This window comes from Aulonocara stuartgranti (genome assembly GCF_965226115.1).
Source record: "Aulonocara stuartgranti genome assembly, chromosome: 22".
NCBI classification, from domain to species: domain Eukaryota; kingdom Metazoa; phylum Chordata; class Actinopteri; order Cichliformes; family Cichlidae; genus Aulonocara; species Aulonocara stuartgranti.
In genome coordinates this window covers 2,746,236-2,765,370 of record NC_138957.1, presented here as the reverse complement: position 1 = coordinate 2,765,370, position 19,135 = coordinate 2,746,236, and the positions used below count along the sequence as shown (strand labels likewise).

General features: G+C 39.8%; 1 protein-coding gene across 2 annotated transcripts in view; it reads right to left on the bottom strand.

Moving 5' to 3' along the window:
• The window catches only part of nxph1 (neurexophilin 1), a 73,014-nt gene that overhangs the window by 14,732 nt on the left and 39,147 nt on the right, over window positions 1–19,135 (bottom strand). The window contains exon 2 of one of the 2 annotated variants that reach the window (XM_082521170.1): window positions 1,431–3,298. The exons of the other annotated variant lie outside the window; for it this stretch is intronic. Coding sequence (XP_082377296.1) covers window positions 1,735–3,285 — 1,551 coding nt within the window. The 5' untranslated portion in view covers window positions 3,286–3,298 and the 3' untranslated portion in view covers window positions 1,431–1,734. Of the gene's footprint in view, window positions 1–1,430; window positions 3,299–19,135 lie in introns of those variants that run through there. 2 annotated transcript variants of the gene reach the window in all.

Here is a 19,135-nt window from a genome sequence, read left to right as displayed (position 1 = left end):
TCAAGGCACAGTAAACCATCAATAAAAACTGCCTGACTGTAACCTAGCCGTTGTCCCTCTCCTTCATTAATTGTGGTTGTCTTGTGTTGCCGTCTCGAAGCTGTCATCACCAACAAACGCTTTTGTACAAACTATTAAATAATTTTCTGTAAGCGTGTTCAACACTTTTTTCTCCGTGTCAATTCTCATTATATTTTAGGGTCTTTATCTTACAATATAAAGCTCATTGAGGAAATTATTGCTTTGATTTGGTGCTATAACAACTACATTTAATTGAATTAAAATTTAGATTACACATAACTTAATTTATGGACATCTATGATTTAATTTCTTTGCATGTGTGGATTGAATGGGTTGCTACAGACATCTGCTGAGAATTTCATGTCAATAGCATTTTTAGAAATACATTTACATTTAGAAAACTGGTCACATGTTCAATACTTATTTTACCCACTGTATAAAAAAAATTGAATTGAATTAAAAATTAAATGATCCTCAGGTAGTAGTAGGGGCTCATGGTGTGTAAAGATAATATGCACACAACATTACATCACCAGCAGCCCAAGGTCTAAGGTACTAATCAGAAGGTTGGTGGTTCAAGCCCTGTTTGCACCAGTATCTTGGCCAGGAATATTTTGCAAGTATTCTTGGGCAAGATATTGAACCCCAAGTTGTTTTTCCAATATTTTCATCAGTTTGAACACTAATTAGAAAACATGTAGAAAAAAGAAAAAATATAGAAAAAGTGCTTGTATGAATCTTTTGTACTGGTTAATAAGACATGTTGTATAATGCGCTTTAAGTCCCCCATTAGACTACGCCTAGGACATCAATGGGCTTACTGAGTGTATCACCGACTACATAACTTTCTGCACCAACCCCATTGTTCCAGCTCAGACTGTCCAATCGTTTCCCAAATACCAAGCTGTGGGTGACTAAGGGCATCAAAGCCCTCCTCAGTGACAAGAAGAGGGCTTTCAGAGGCTACGTCCACACTAGCCCAAATAAATTTGAAAACAGCGTTTTCGTCTCAAAATGCTCCGCGTCCACACTATCATTTTCAGTCTTTTTCACAGAGTTGTGCGTCCATATTGAAACGGCCGAAAACGCTTACCTTCCAGTACTGCGCATGCGTGAAACACAAGACGATTCGACCTGCCTCGTTTCTGTCTGCCGTTTATTTACTTTCCGGCTCTTTGAAGTGTCAAGGAAAAGTTTTTTAAATGGACTAACAATGAGGTGGAGTTGTTGCTGCAAGTAACACAAAAGTACAAAGTTGTAAAAGCGAGTGAGAATTAAAGAATTTGAAGAAAAGCTATCTAAAGCATGTACAAACTGATATTAATCTTTAACCCTTTGAGGTCCACACCAAGAAAAAAACAATGGAAAGATTTTTTTGTTTGCATTTCTTATTGATTTGGGTGAGTAAGATAAGATAAGATAAGATAACCTTTATTAGTCCCACACGTGGGAAATTTGTTTTGTCACAGCAGGAAGTGGACAGTGCAAAAGTTATGAGGCAAAAATTAGAATACAATAAGAATAAATACAGTACACAACTGTACAGAATAGAATAAAATACTATATGCAGTAGAATAAAATAAAATAAATATACAATAAGATAAAAATAGAATACAAATACAAATACTATATACAACTGAGTAAAAATACAACGATGACAGAAAGGATTATTGCACTTGGTATTATTGCATATGTATGGATGTGTGTGCTTGATCAGTTAAAGTCTTTATTATGGAGTCTGACAGCAGTGGGGAGGAAAGACCTGCGAAATCTCTCCGTCCCACACCGTGGGTGCTGCAGTCTCCCACTGAAGGAGCTGCTCAGTGCTGTCACAGTCTGCTGCATGGGGTGGGAGATGTTGTCCATCAGGGATGACAGCTTAGCCGCCGTTCTCCTGTCACTCACCACCTCCACTGGGTCCAGAGGGCATCCTAGAACAGAGCTGGCCCTTCGGATCACCCTGTTCAGTCTCTTCCTGTCCCCAGCAGAGATGCTGCCGCCCCAGCAGACCACACCATAAAAGATAGCAGAAGCCACAACAGAGTCATAGAAGGTCTTCAGGAGTGGGCCCTCCACTCCAAACGACCTGAGTCTCCGCAGCAGGTACAGCCTGCTCTGCCCTTTCCTGTAGAGGGCGTCTGAGTTATGAGTCCAGTCCAGTCTATTGTTCAGATGAACACCAAGGTACCTGTAGCTGTCCACAGCCTCAATGTCCATACCTTGGATGTTCAGTGGTTGCAGTGGAGAATGCTTGTGCCTGCGGAAGTCTACCACCAGTTCCTTGGTTTTACTGGCGTTGATCTGGAGGTAGTTCAGCTGGCACCAGTCCACAAAGTCTTGGGTCAGACCTCTGTACTCCTTGTCGTCCCCATCAGTGATGAGGCCGACTATTGCAGAGTCATCAGAGAACTTCTGCAGGAGGCACTGGGTGGAATTGTGGGAGAAGTCTGCAGTGTAGATGGTGAAGAGGAACGGAGCCAGAACCGTTCCCTGTGGGGCCCCCGTACTGCAGACGACCCTGTCCGACACACAGCCCTGAGTCCTCACATACTGTGGTCGGTCGGTGGGGTAGTCCAGGATCCAGGTAGTGAGGTGATGGTCCACTCCAGAGTTCACCAGCTTGTCCTTTAGAACCGAGGGAAGAATGGTGTTGAAGGCACTGGAGAAATCAAAGAACATGATTCTCACAGTGCTTCCAGCGGTCTCCAGGTGAGCGAGGGAACGATGGAGGAGGTGAATGACGGCATCATCCGCTCCAATGCCAGGCTGGTAGGCAAACTGAAGTGGGTCCAGTGATGAGCTTATTAGGTGCCGAAGCTGAGCCAGGACCAACCGCTCCAGGGTCTTCATCAGGTGGGATGTCAGAGCCACCGGCCTGTAGCTGTTGAGGTCCTTGGGGCGTGAAGTCTTTGGCACTGGTACAACACAGGAGGTTTTCCAGACCTGTGGGACTCTTCCCAACCTCAGGCTCAGGTTGAAGAGGTGCTCCATCACCCCACACAGTTGGTCCGCGCAGGACCTGACGACCCTCGAGCTGATGCCATCTGGACCCGCTGCCTTCTTGCCATTAATCCTCCTCAGTTCCCTCCTAACCTGGGTGGTTGAGAGAGACAGGCTGGAGCCTTGTGTTGAGTGTGTATTGGATGCTGCAGTTGGGGGTGGGGGGGAGTGAGCAGGGTGAATAGAGGAGGTGTGAAGTGTCTGAGGTGGAACAGCAGCAGTGGGGGTGGGTGAGTCTGCAGCCGATGTTGCAGACTGCCTCATGGCTGAATCAAATCTGTTGAAGAAATGATTCAATTCATTTGCCCATCTCACATCCCTCCCAGTAATAACCACAATCAATAATTTTTTTTCAATAGACCCTGTAGTTTTTAAAATATTGATCTCTACCAAATGGTTGAGATGTCACTTAATGGTAAAAGTATGAAATGTCATGCAAATACAAGTGCATTATATAATACAGTTGAAATTGTATTTATAATTATAATTTAATTAATAACAAAAACTATCCAGCGCATTGGATACAGTTTATTTCTAGTAGCATGCCAGTGAACATTGCTGTTTTCATTCCATCAAAGGACAGGATTATATCAAACTACAAAATACATAGTTTTTTAATCTGCAAATGTGAAAAATGTGCTACAGCACAAAATACTCACATTCAGGCCACTTCTGATTGAACGGTACTGTGCAAAATCATTTTTCTTTTTAAAAAATAAATAAATAAAAACAGTGCAAATGAAGCACATCTGCATGTGGTTTTGGTCGTTGGGGTCTTATGGTGTAGCATTGATTCTGTGGTCTTGGAGAGCTGAATCATGGTTGTCCAACTCTAGATGCTGGCTTGTTAACTTTTTGAGAGCCATCGGTTTCTGGTCCAGTAGGGCACTGTCCCTCTTATAGACCAGGTATTAAAGTCATGTCACTGGAGAGTGGCATTAGTTGAACATCCCTTCGGCGGATATTAGCTACTCACAAATGGCACCCTTACAAACTCCAGCTACTGCAGCATCTCAACGAGGATGACCCAGATCGGCGCACAGAATTTGCAGAATGTGCAAAACAAAAACATTAGCGTCCATCGTGCGTGGGAAAAAAACTTCTTTTTACAGCGAAAAAACCCCTAAACTTCCAAACGAGCACCGAGTAGCTACGACGTAATGGGAAATTCACAGAGAAACTCGCGGATTCTTCCATTGAAGATGGAGCAGGGTAAACCTCCGCCTACCTCAGTCCTGCTTTACAGGTGAAAATAGAGCAACAGGACCGCTAGTCTTTGACTTTATTTATTTTCTGCTGTGTTTTACTTGCATCTATTTGAAAGAGTGAGTGTAAACACAAAAAATATTTTATTTTATGTGCTGGAATGTGTAGAAAATAGGTTTAAATGTTAAACTAATTTATTCAAGTCAGAGAATGTTGCATATAATAAAATTTTTGCTTGATGCATAAAGTTAAAAGATTAAAACTGATAAAACAAATTAAAAAAGATACTTTTCCATTGGATTACATTTTGTATGATGGATTATGCAGAAAAAGTAGAATTGGGCTGAAAGATCTATCGCTTTATCACCTATTCGGGTTGTAAATCGTGTTTTTAAAAAGTAACTAAGTAATTATTTACTTTTGAAAATAAGTAATCAGTAAAGTAACGGGATTACTTTTTTGGGGAAGTAATCAGTAATTAGTTACTGATTACTTTTTTCAAGTAACTTGAGCAACACTGGTAATAAGTAGGGGTGGGTTTTGATTATCCTAACCCTATTTAGAGAGAAAGAGAGAGAGAGCTCTACATGAAGTGTGATTTTATCTTGGTGGAAGCAAAACAGCAAAAGTAAAAGGAAATTCGTGACGATGTTTATGTGAAGCGAATGTGAAGCATAGTTTGGATCGTCTTTGGCTGCTGGTTCAGTCAAAATTGTTTGGAGAGAGATACAACCACAGCTTCAGAATCTAGTGCAAAAAGGACGTAAACACAAAGCGCCCGCCGACGCTTCAAAATCAGTGAGCTGTCGGCTTTCAGACGCCGTGTCCGTGTCCGTGTATGTGCCGTCGGGTGAGAAAGGTGACATCTCACTGATTCGGATGCGCTGGGTCCACGTTTTGTGTTTATGTCTTTGTGCAGAATCAGTGTACCTGCTCTCATTTACTGTTTTAGCTGTTTGGTGGTTGTAGAAATTTTGTGAGGTTTAACCTGAGATTCTGGCGTTTCGGGCAAAATCGGCCAGAATCTCAAAATAAATTTATTTTTAAATGAATTTTAATGAATTGATATCATATTATCCAAGCCAGAATCGGTTTTAATTGATAAGTCGATAATTAAAACCCACCCCTACTGTCAAGTGACATACATCTGTTCAGTAAGTCCTCTAACACTATCATATATCAAAAAATTATATCTTCCTGTCTTAGTTTAATCAAAAACACTCAAAATATGTTGGATGGTTTTTTGTTTCCGTGTTCCTGGTTGGGAGAAGGATAAGAAGAGCCAACAGTTTCCATTCACAGTGCCTTCTGGTGGATTTTTTTGGCATTACAGATGTAAACCAATTGGTAGAAAAGACTCAACAAGGTAGGTCAATTTCAGTGAAAGCCTCAGTTAGATATAGGGTCTGAAAATGTGCTCTAGCAATTGGTTGACCAGAACGTTAAAGGGTTTTAATAGGGCTGTCAAAAAATTGACAACTGCTGTGTAATGCCCTCCACTATCTTAGTTTAATTGGTCACATGACTGCATCACATGACTAAAATTTGTCATCATTTTCGAAAAGGCTCCGGGTTCACTGTCCACACTGCGATGCGAAAATGGTGTTTTCAAATGATTCCGCTTTGGAGAGCATTTTCAAAACGCTGCATTTTCCTTGAAGGAAAACGCCATCTCAAGGTGGACGGAAGGCCAAAACGGAGAGAAAAAGATGCGTTTTCAAACGAAAACTGTTTCAATCCAGGAGGTCAACGTGGACATTGTGGAGGACTATAAATATCTTGGAGTATACATCATAGCTGGACTGGCCATCGGGCGTACCGGGCATTTGCCCGGTGGGCCGCTGGCGATTTTTTGTTTTTATGGGCCGATGGATTTTTTTTTTTTTTTTTAGGAAGGGTATATATAATGAAAGGTGTTGGATTGGCCAATTGGTCATGATCGACTCTGGGCTGGACCAATTACAGCCGAGGAGGCCGGATGCACCCTCCCCCTTGTTTAGCAATCACGTGATTTTCGCGCATTGCATGCCGGGAACTCGTGGCAAAACAATCCAAGTACCGCATCAAATGCAAGCATTTGCAGCACCGCAAAACGTTCATTCTCCGGTTCCAATACCTTCTTGTTTTTTCTTTGCCGCACAAAAAAGGAATGTACAAAACAAAAGGAGAACAATGCCGGTCCGTACAAAGACAGACTCGACGAAAAGACAAAGAAAAGATACGAGGAAAAAAATCAAAGGAGTGAAAGGGTCAGACCCTTACGAGTGGACAAAAGACGTTGGCGTGCTGCCCAACTTTCACCACGCTCATATTTATAATTATACGGTTCTTGGAGTGAGTGCATACACTCATGAAGTTTAGTAACTTCAGGTCACTGCAACAAGCCCAGGTACAGTTTACCGACGGATGGGTACAGGACCTTGAAATGCACCGCGTAGAACGAAAGACCATCGTACGAACAAAGGTAAGTTTACCAGTTTCACAAATCGTCATCATAAATACACATTCGTTAACCGTTTATTAATATAACCTTTGAGCTCAACGGTAATTAATTAGTAGTGGAAATAATTTCTGGTAGCATCACAGAAATGTAGCAGTGACAATAATATTGTATGCTGTAATCGTACTGGACAATTAGTGATACAAAACAACTGTTTTATCCTGTGAATAAAAGTATATGTTTTTGTCAATGTACCATAATAACAGAAGCGAAACACAATATTGTGTCAGGACAATTCACTATTTATGCACAATAAATAAAGGAGCATAGCGCGACAATTTCTGTTCAGCGCCAGACTTGCTTGTAACCTATATCACCAATTATGTTATGAAAAATGACGTATTAACTACAACAGCAGACCGACCTTTGTGGGAATGCTTGGAGCAGACTAACATGTGAGCTGGAGTGCTCTGAGATGTTATATTTGGTATATCCAGACCATCCGTCGGCTCTTACTTCGGAAACATGGCTTAAAACATTTCTCTTCAACGACGTAATCCGATAAAAAAAAAAACGATCTCTTTACCCGTCAGCTTCCCGTGGCTGTCATGCGACCGGCTATTGCAGTTAATAATACAACAGCTTCTTGCCATTTTTTGTGTTTCTTTTTATCGCTGTGTAACTGATTTCAATTGAAAGCCTGCGTGCGCTAGTACCTCTTGCCACAAGTTCCCAGAATCCTTTGCGGTTTTACCCCTGAATGACGTCACATTTATCCTGGTGGGCCGGTCTCTAGTCAAAATGCCCGGGCCGATTTTTTGTCCCAGTCCAGCCTTGGTATACATAGACAACTGGACTGGGTTAAACACACCACTGCACTTTACAGGAAATGCCAGAGTTGTCTCTATTTTCTGAGGTGGCTGAGGTCCTTCAACATCTGTCGGACAATGCTCAGGATTACTGAAGTTTGGCCAGCTGGTATACAATGATGTGCTACACAGCTATGTTAGCATACTATACAAGCTGGAAAATGAACGCTAACTTTTTTCCACTCCGTAAAAGTTAACGTGAGGGTTCCCGAAGGTTAGGGACAAACGCAATCGCATGGCAGGATGCTGTAAACAGATAATCCATTCACAATACGAGATTAGTCATCATCATCATTGTTTATTTATATAGCACTTTAAAAACACACCTGGTAGACCAAAGTGCTGAACAATACAACTATAAATGATAATAATATAAGAACTGAACAAAACAATAAAATTAATAAAAATGTATAAAAATGTCAGTCACCCACAGAGTAAAAAGCCAGAGAATAAAAATAGGTTTTTAATCTGGACTTAAAACCGGTACTGATGTAGCTTGTCTAATATGAAGAGGACAATTGCTCCAAAGCAACGGGGCCACAGGGGAGAACGCCCGGTCTCCCCTGAGTTTCAGCCATAACTTAGGGACTGAAAGCAGCAGTTGCTCAGCTGACCAGAGGGAACGAGTGGGAACATAAGGCTTCAACAAATCGGACAAATAAATGGGTGCCAAACCATTTAAATATTTAAAAAACAATAAAAGAACTTTAAAAATGGATCCTAAATTTGATTGGAAGCTAATGTAGGGAGGCCAAAACCGGAGTGATGTGGTCGAATTTCCTTCTACCAGTTAAAAATTGAGCCGCAGCATTTTGCACTAATTGTAAGCGTGACAAAGTGCCCAGCCCACTCCCTATTAAAATGGAATTATAATAATCCAGGCATGATGTAATAAAAGCATGAATTACAGTTTCTAAGTTACGTTTGGAGAGAAGTCATTAACATACTGCTGCATGGGCTGGGCTATAGTATACATCGTAAGGGTTTAAAAACTGAGCTTTAAAATGATTAGCGGTAATAAAAACCGAGAGAGGCCAACAGTGATCACTGACTGTTTTTAGGGGCTTGTTAAGATTAAATAGAACAAGATACAAAGCATTAAGACATGTTAATTTCAGATGGAGACACTAAATATATGTGGCGCAGTAAAACAATCTGACTTGTTCTCAGCTTGTCACACAGGGCCCATGAGAAGCCCATGAAGAGTTCATCACTTTAAAGATGTGTTCAAGTATGTTGAACCCAAAGTGTTTGTGGACAGAGATGAGAACAGTGCTAAATACCTTGAAGAGTCTGCTGGATTCAAGTTTTTGGCAAGGTTTCTCATATCAGTAGATTCTAATCATGTTTCAAGACCATATGTTCTCAGTGACTGTTGTGATGGTAACGTGTTTGTGTCAAACACATTTTTTCAGGAAAATCTTCATTGTCTCAAGCTGGTTCTATACCAGGATGCATATGAAGTAGGGAACCTACTGGTTCTGCAAAAAAGTAACACGAGGTTTTGGTGGTATACTTCTCTCTACTCAACATTCCCCCATGCCCGGTCAAATGCTGATCATGTGCAGCTAGTCTTACTGTGTAGAGAGACAGATTCTGGCTAACTTGACCATGAAAAGGTTTTTTTCAGAACACCTGACTGATTTGAAGGTACTAGAGGAGAATGGGATAACAATGGCAGATAAAACTGTTGTGAAAGGACCGCTCTACTGCATTGCTGGATACAACCTGAGCTCTCATTGTATTGGGGGTTCTACAAAAAATTTCAGTTTGTCTGTGTACTTATGCAGCTATTGTCTGTTAACTTGAACTGAATTTCAGGGTGCTGATCCAGCAGTCTGTGGACCTCAATGGACCCCAGAAACGTATAGATCTGCCACTGAACAACTGGAAAGAGAAGACCTGTCAGAAGTACAGGGGATAAAATTTAGGTTTGCATTTAATTCTTTACAAAGCTTTGATGTTTGCACACCTGGCATGCCCCCATGTTTCGGTCATGTCATCTTAAGGGTGTCTGCTCATACGATCTTGCTCTTTACCTCAACTACTTCATCAACACAGTTCGAAAAGAGTACATCAAGTGTACTTAAATGCAAAAAAAAACAGATGCTTCATCCAAACCTTGTGAGGTCAGTCCAAAAACATTGAAATTTAGTGGACAAGCTGTTCAAAATTGCAACTTCTCGAGACCTTTACCTCTCATAATTGGAGACGGAATGCAGAAACCTTAAGATAATGTGTGGAAGTTAACTTGGCAGCTCAAGAAGATCGTTGACCTAACTTGTGCTCAGGTTACTCATCTGGATGCTATATTGTATTTGGAAACCAGAGAGGAGCTGTTACCTAATATCAACTTAAGACCTATACATCATTACGTGCGACATCATCCAGGACTGATCCTAAAATGTGGCCCTCTCCTCAGGCTGTGCACAATGTGCTTTGAGAGCAAACATAGTTACTTCAAAAAATGTACAAGGCATTTGAAAAATTTCAAAAATATGTGCTTGACTCTTTCAGAGAGACATCAGATGTTTCAGGCCTTTCTTTCTGCTGGGTCAGCGATTCCCCCAACATTGCAAATATAGGATGGCTCAATGTTTAATGCTTTCATATCATTTCATCTCAAGCGCTTCGACACCAAACTCTGTGCATTCCTCTCCTGTGGATGTCCTTCCCTCTCCGACCTCAATTTCTTCTTCACCAGCATCATCCATGACTTTTTCATCACCTTCAGGAATCTGTACACCATTAATGCTAAACTGGATAGAGAGATTTGAGATACCAAGGCTCCCCAAGGAGTTGGTACAGAACTTGGAAAGACAGAAAAGACCAAGTGCAAGACAAAGATGAGAAAAGGTAAGGATTGTGGTCTCTGAAATGATGAAGATTTGTCAGAATCCAACCAAACGCAACACTACAGAGATAGCAAAAAGGATGGTGGCCAAGTATCCCAAGTCTCTTCAAGACGTGATTGATGGTGATGTTATTGGACCTGGATATCATTCCCTGGTAAAGCAGCTTCAGGCAGGAGTTGAAAACATCAAGCGACCTGACACACCAAAAGTAAGAAAATGCAAAGCGGCATCAGATGATGGCAATGACACAGATGAAATGCCTTCTGAAGAAAAAGCAAGTGTTCAAGACACATATGACTGTATTAGCTGGTAGCCATGCATTTGCCACTCTCTGAGACCGTGGAGAGTCTGCTTGAAAAAAAGAAGAAATGAAGAAGCTGTTTAAAAAGAAGAAGTACAGTACAGATATTCTGGAAAAACTAGTCAAGTGCACCTATTACATGCAGCGTAAAGATATCAACAAAAGGGCAAGCATCCAGAAACTATGCCAGGAATGGCTCTTTCTCTTCAATGAAACCAGTATGACAGCACATTTTCTAGAAACGGACTGGTGTGAATCTGATGGAGAACTTCCTCACCATTGTAGACAAAAAGGGGGCAGGTCTGTTAAAGTTCCTCAAATATGTTGATGCACAAAAGCGCAAATAACTCCTGAATTCTCTTCTCAAGCTTCAGACTGAAAGAGTTCAGTCCAGTGGTTGCTCGAAAGAAGTCATTGAGATGATGCTCAATGACTTTTGAGATGATGCTTCTTACTGGCTCATTTTGATGAGAAGGAAGAGCTTCTGTTCCACTGGTTTAAGATGACAAGCCTTGCAGAAGATGTTCAGACGGAGAAAGTGCCACCAACACCCTGCGTCGTTGTTTGTGGTAAATAGATATAGCAAAATTCAACAGTTTCTTTCTGCTCTAACTGCCTTGTTCTTGTATTTTTGGCTTGTTTAGTTTCATGTTCTGTTGCTTTCACACTGAGGAGTGGCTAACACAAACATAGAAGTTCAGCCAGCAAGTTAAGTGATCCACTGATATATGTAAAAAGTATCTCTGTATTATTGTTATTAAAGTTTTTAATTTTTAATTTTTAAATTCTCAGGTTCCTCCTGCTTCGCTGCTGAGACATTCATGTTGAGCATCGACATGAAGATTGTTAACGACCACATCACAACCTTCATGTCTGCCTAATGTTTGGCAGTTACTACTGCTTTAACATACACTACCCCGTGGAACTACAATCAACACTGTAGTTCCTTGAATGGTAAAATTTGTTTTATTATGGATTTACAGTGGGGCAAAAAAGTATTTAGTCAGCCACCGATTGTGCAAGTTCCCCCACTTAAAATGATGACAGAGGTCAGTAATTTGCACCAGAGGTACACTTCAACTGTGAGAGACAGAATGTGAAAAAAAATCCATGAATTCACATGGTAGGATTTGTAAAGAATTTATTTGTAAATTAGGGTGGAAAATAAGTATTTGGTCACCTCAAACAAGGAAAATCTCTGGCTCTCACAGACCTGTAACGTCTTCTGTAAGAAGCTTCTCTGTCCCCCACTCGTTACCTGTATGAATGGCACCTGTTTGAACTCATCATCTGTATAAAAGACACCTGTCCACAGCCTCAAACAGTCAGACTCCAAACGCCGCCATGGCCAAGACCAAAGAGCTTTCGAAGGACACCAGGAAAAGTATTGTAGACCTGCACCAGACTGGGAAGAGTGAATCTACAATAGGCAAGCAGCTTGGTGTGAAAAAATCAACTGTGGGAGCAATCATCAGAAAATGGAAGACATACAAGACCACTGATAATCTCCCTCGATCTGGGGCTCCACGCAAGATCTCATCCCGTGGGGTCAAAATGATCATGAGAACGGTGAGCAAAGATCCCAGAACCACACGGGGGGACCTGGTGAATGACCTGCAGAGAGCTGGGACCAAAGTAACAAAGGTCACCATCAGTAACACACTACAACGGCAGGGAATCAAATCCCGCAGTGCCAGAGGTGTTCCGCTGCTGAAGCCAGTGCATGTCCAGGCCCGTCTGAAGTTTGCCAGAGAGCACATGGATGATACAGCAGAGGATTGGGAGAATGTCATGTGGTCAGATGAAACCAAAGTAGAACTTTTTGGTATAAACTCAACTCGTCGTGTTTGGAGGAAGAAGAATACTGAGTTGCATCCCAAGAACACCATACCTACTGTGAAGCATGGGGGTGGAAACATCATGCTATGGGGCTGTTTTTCTGCCAAGGGGACAGGACGACTGATCCGTGTTAAGGACAGAATGAATGGGGCCATGTATCGTGAGATTTTGAGCCAAAACCTCCTTCCATCAGTGAGAACTTTGAAGATGAAACGAGGCTGGGTCTTCCAACATGACAATGATCCAAAACACACCGCCCGGGCAACAAAGGAGTGGCTCCGTAAGAAGCATTTGAAAGTCCTGGAGTGGCCTAGCCAGTCTCCAGACCTCAACCCCATAGAAAATCTGTGGCGGGAGTTGAAAGTCCGTGTTGCTCGGCGACAGCCCCAAAACATCACTGCTCTCGAGAAGATCTGCATGGAGGAATGGGCCAAAATACCAGCTACTGTGTGTGCAAACCTGGTAAAGACCTATAGTAAACGTTTGACCTCTGTTATTGCCAACAAAGGTTATGTTACAAAGTATTGAGTTGTATTTTTGTTATTGACCAAATACTTATTTTCCACCCTGATTTACGAATAAATTCTTTACAAATCCTACCATGTGGATTCATGGATTTTTTTTTTCACATTCTGTCTCTCACAGTTGAAGTGTACCTCTGGTGCAAATTACTGACCTCTGTCATCATTTTAGGTGGGGGAACTTGCACAATCGGTGGCTGACTAAATACTTTTTTGCCCCACTGTATTTTTGTGTTTATCAAACTTAGCCATTTAATATCCTGCCTCAGGTTGTTAATTTCCTCAATCTCTCTCTCGCCCTTTTTTTCCATAAAGGTGTTTGTTTTCCATAAATCCTGAGAACGCACAAAGGTTGAGTCCAAGAAGAAAACTGTGTTCTCGGTCAATCCCAGTCTTCATTCTCATCTCAGACATTGTTGACCATGAGTGGATCTAGTTCTGCCCTTCTTGTTTGAGACAAAGTGATAAAGGTATACTCTGTTACATACTCAACAGATGTTCTGTTGATGAAACAATTGTTACATTTCTGATTTTGAGTGGGAAGTTTTTAACAATGTGAAGTTTTACTAGGCGCAGTTTGTAAAAGTACTAAGAAAGAACTAAAAGTACTACTTTTGCATCACTGTTTTATATCTGGAAAATGTAGTAAACCTGCTTGTTCCAGGAGTGACTTGGATTTGAATTTTCCTACAGTTTTAAAAATATTTGTATTCCAATGGTATAAAAAAGGTATGGTGCATGTACATTGCTAACATTTTGTGGTTAACCAAAAATTGCAGATGAAGTTCTCAAAACAAGTGTGAAGTTTTTTTGTTTTATTACCTGGTGCAGTTTTAAGATGTACATTTTCAGCGTTACTGCTGAGTTCTGTGTGTAAAATATGTTGATGTAAACTTGTTCGTGGAATTTCTTAAATTCAGATTTTCTTTCAATTATAGAAAAAAATGTTTCATTCTCTATGTCTGCATTTGGATAGTTTGAAAAGACAACATTCTATGTGTACTGACATTTATGTAGTGAGAACAGCACCAGTAACACTTAAATTTATGGTACAGGTGTCTGATTTGTCTGCTCCAGGTAGTGTAAAATATAATGTATGCTGAACTTACAACATTGGTTTTACACAGTTTGAACAGAACTTGTAAAAATTCAGTGATTCTTTACTCTTTGTCACGGTTCTGGGTCATGTTGACCCAGCTTTCTGTTTTTCATGCTTTAGTGTTTTTCTAGATTATGATTTATGATTTGATTAATCAGTGATACTGTTTTGATTATGATTATTATTTAGTAGGCTTTGGTCAGTGTCAAGTCTTTCTCTCTGTCTAAGTAATGTGTGTTTTGTTTCCTGTTTTACTTTGAAGTTCTTGTTCCTATCTGATGTCAGTGTTTCAGCTTTGTGCTCTCCCTGTCTCGTCAGTGTAATCAGCGTCAGCCGTGTTTCCCAGCTGTTTCCTCTTCGCTCCGTTCACCTCTTGTATTTAGTGTCTGTGGCTGTGTCCCAACTCAGGGTCTGCACGCTTGAAGTACGCATTTTAAGTGCGATTATGTCACCGCCACGCGACGATGGCTGTCCCAATTCGAAGTGTACTTCAAATGCGTACTCCAAATGCGCCGTCGATTTCCCCAAATATCAAGCGTGGTTCGGTGCACGCTTCGTGGTCCCATATATCCCACAATTCATAGCGCAGCGGTGGGTGTGGAGAATTTTGCTTAGTTGATACTCAACTAATCAAAGTGATGTCATGACAAAAATGAATGACCAACAAAACATTTTTTTCTCCTTCATTTCTGTCACACAAAGCTGTATGAAACATTTCTTGCGGTTAGTATCATGGTTGCTAGGCAACCTGAACAGCGCGACGAAGGGTATACCGTCCCATTTCACAAGCCTCTCACTTCTGCACTTCTTGTACTTATAGTACACACCGTACGTAGTATGCGTAGTGCGCGTACTTCAAGCGTGCAGACCCTGAATTGGGACACAGCCACTGTCTTCCCCTACTTGCTGTCGCGCCGTTAACGTCTGTTCACCCTCTGTGTGTTCCGTTTGCCCGCCAGCCTACCTGCCTAGTTATTCTGTTCTTCCAGTTTAGTTAGTGTTTTTCTGTTCTGCTTCTTACCAGCAATAAAGCTGTGTGTTTTGAGTTACTTCTGCCTCAGTGAGTCCTGCATTTTGGGTCCTCTCTTCCTGCCTGCCTACACACAGACATGACACTCTTGCTGTCATCAATGTTACTATTTGCGATTTATTGAGTAAAAAAGTAAACATTTGATGTTTACAACATCAAATATGTGAAATAAAATACTGTCTTGGAAATTTAAGGTGGACATTTTTGTGTTACATTCAGGAATTTGAATAAATTCATAGTTTGTCTATTAAGCTTGCAGAGTGGAACGATTAAAAGCACTCTAGTCTAAAAAAGGTTATCATCCAATAACAGCTGGCTAAATATTTTACTTACTTACACAATATTTGTATGCATGAAATGAAGTAGTTGATAATTCATACTATGAATATTTCATGAGGTAAACCGTTTCATAAAGCTCATGAGAGTTTGTCATGTCATGTTAATTTATAAAGTAAAATTGGTGTTTGTAAATAGCAAAATAATTTATTCAATTATTTCACTATAATATTTACAGGGAAGCTTTCTATTATTTTTTTAACCATTAAAAAAGTTAATTGCAATACATTTTTAAACACAAGTAAATTATGGTAATTTTTACAGAATAAAATTGAATTTTATTATTTTGACAGTTAATTTTATAGGGAAAAATGTGGCACAAACTTTATTTTATAGGTTATTTTCATGTTCATATAAGGGAAAAACATATTTTTTAAGTTAAAACATTTTTGTTTACAGTAAAACATTGACCCAAGCACTATTTTTAACCATAACATCAACAATAACCATACGTTCTTACTGTAAAAGAAGAAAATGTTCTACCTTTTAATTTGTTTGGTTAGTTTTTTTAACAGTGTGTGTCGTCTGTGCTTTCAGCTTTATTGCTCAACACAAATGATCTGGGAATACTGGGAACTCTAAATTAACTACGCAGAGTGGAAACACGACAAAGGCACAAAATATATAGAAACCCGGGGAAGAGGAACACAAAGGGAGGACTAAAAGTGGGAACTAAGAACAAGACTAAGTAGTCCAAAAATCAGACACAACATTAACACAAAGCAAACCAGGAATCTCATATTGAAATAACTCAATTCCAAGTCCAAAAACTAATGAAGCTACGAAAAACAGACCCAGGACCGTGACACATGTGCAACATGAAGGTATTTAACAAATGGGAAATATCATGTCCAAATGTTATTTGCTAACCTTCTATTTTTCTTGATTTATGTTAAGCCTTTCCCTTCATTCACTTGTCTTACAAATTATAACATGAGCATCGATTGATGAAGTTCAGCAATAACAATGCTACTCTTCCTTACTGAAAGTTTGCAGGCAGAGATGGGATTCTGCCTAGAGAAATGCAGACGCTAATATGTCCTGTGGTACCATAAATCAAAGCCAGCTTTATTTTGTCAGCACACAGATGGCTCAAATACACAGCTCACCTCAATTAAGACTTGAGAATGGAAGCTGAAAGGGAAAAGTGTTTGGAGAGGAAAAGGGGCACCTGTTCGCCTGTCATATCTGGAGCTCTTCTGATCAGTGGCTCTGAGCTTCCCCCAGAGCTGTTTCAATGCTGAATTAATGATGGCAAACAAAGCCAAAGCCTCCTCACAGCCCCTGTGTGAGTTCATTCTCTTTCCACTTTGGTCCCTCTCAACTAATCTTCAGTGTCACACTTAATGAGATTTTCAGTTTGTAAAGTAAGTGGAGCAATAACTCCCCCAGCCCAGACTGGCATCACCATTCCCACCATCTCCTTGAATGCTTTTAAGCAACTACTTCTGCATTTTCTCTCTATTCCTCCTCTTACTAAAGGATGCATTATGAAGGATTATTATTTATGAAAAATTACATTGAATTATTCATTGTCCAAATACTTGGACACATATTGTGTGGAATGGATAGCATTTTTTTTAACTTCATTTTTTATAATGAGTAGTTTCTTCAGCTTTTCTTTGTGCTGGAGAATACAGTGAAAATTAGATTAATATACATATAAACATGAGCAGAATATAACAAAAATGCAGTTAAAGTTGTTTCCATTAACAAAGCGTGTTTTATTTCATGTAATTACTGTTTTGTTTAGTCTGATGTTAATAATTGTAAGGAAATTTTCAAAAGACCAAGTTAAAAAAAAAAAAAGGAGTCTATGGCTGATGGGTGTTCTTGGTTTCCAAACAGAAATGTTTCCAGTTTAATTATGACTGGAAGATTGTTTATTTTTACAAACTAAAAACATAACAATGAAATTCTTACAAAATAAGCATGAACATTCCAAAAAATGAAAAAAAAATTCCAGAACAACCTATGCAGAAAACCATGAGACTTCCTTGCCAGTGCTCGTCCTCTTCCTAAACCACACAGGTTTTTATGCTGCCATCGCACTTACATGCTTAAAGTGGTAGGCAGCTCTTTCAGATTCTATCACTACCTTCTGTAAACATAGCTTAATGTTCAAATTTATTCATCCTGAAAAGCTCAGTTATGTAGCTCATCTGTGAATTATAAACCAAACATAAGCTCAATCGTCAATCTGGCACCTATAATAATAATAATAATAATAATAATACATATAATAAATTTATTTTTCTGTTATTGTAAACTTTAGGCACTTCACCACAGAACGTTAGTACTTGTATACGGTCCCAGCTTTGATTCTGAAACAAATGTATATTTTTTCCTTGTAGGGTGGTTGATCAAGTCTTGTTTCTGTTCTGCCAAATGACTTGACAAAATCCACGTAGGCTTACCAGAAAGAGACCAAAGAAATACAGTATCTTGCATGCCAGGAAAATAATCAGAGACAGTGCAAACTTTCTTTTTCAGATTACTGTATGAATGTGTATATAAATACAAGGCCATCTTCTTGACTGTGTTTGTAGTTTGAGACATGTGCACCTCAATAAGTGGTTTTATACTGATAAAGTATAATAACTTTTTGTTTCTCATTACTAATATATATTATAATTCAATTAAGCTGTGAAGTTTGAGTACCTACTGATTGATATTAATATTAACATGATAAAACACTAGGTTTGTACAGTAATGCTACAATACTGCTTTATACCTTACCATATATTACCACATCACATCACTACATTTCTTTTTCTATATTTGTCCTTAAAATCATCTTTAAAAAAAAATAGATCTATTGCTGCTGCAAGCCCAATTCCTTACTTAGTAAATTTTTCCAGTTACTCCAAACTACATTGTGGTTGAATGACATTCATCAGCAATGCTGGGATTTGATTTTACTTTCGCAACTGGAAAACAATTAGGACACACTCACTTACTGTGCCTCAACATGTAATTATATTAACAAATATACAACAGAACATTCCTAATAATCAGTAATGAAAAAAGTAAAAACAATTTGATGGTTTTTAATGAGCCATAAAAACAAAACAAAATTAAAATAACAAACATCTTCCGATTAAACCAAGTGTACTCTGAATTTGGAATCACACTGAACATGTTGAGTTTACCTGGTAGACTTTTGGTTTGTCGTGAAACACAATGAAATAATTGCCCACCCACCAGTAAATGTAAAAAAGAGTCAAGTGTTTCCTTATACTGATAAGATGATCCAAAGAGTCCATACAGGTTGCACAGGTAGTCTACCACGGTTGTATGTCCGCAATTGTGTGATAGAGATACCAGGAGATGCCCTATTACATTAGGAAAGCAGGACCGGACAGGGCCGTAGAAAAGCATCAACTGAGCCTCAGGACCAATATTTCTTTGGGCAAGCAGTAACATAACAAACACCACCAGTCCCTCAGTGGGATTTGCGCTCACAGCCCAGCACCATGCAAATCAACTGACATTCCACAGAGAATACTGGAACTGGCTGGTCTGCCACTGGCATCCTCTTCTCTTCACAGATGAGAGCAGGTTTGCATAATTTTTCAGAGAAGATCACCAGCAGCCAAATGCTCAAAGTATTCTTCT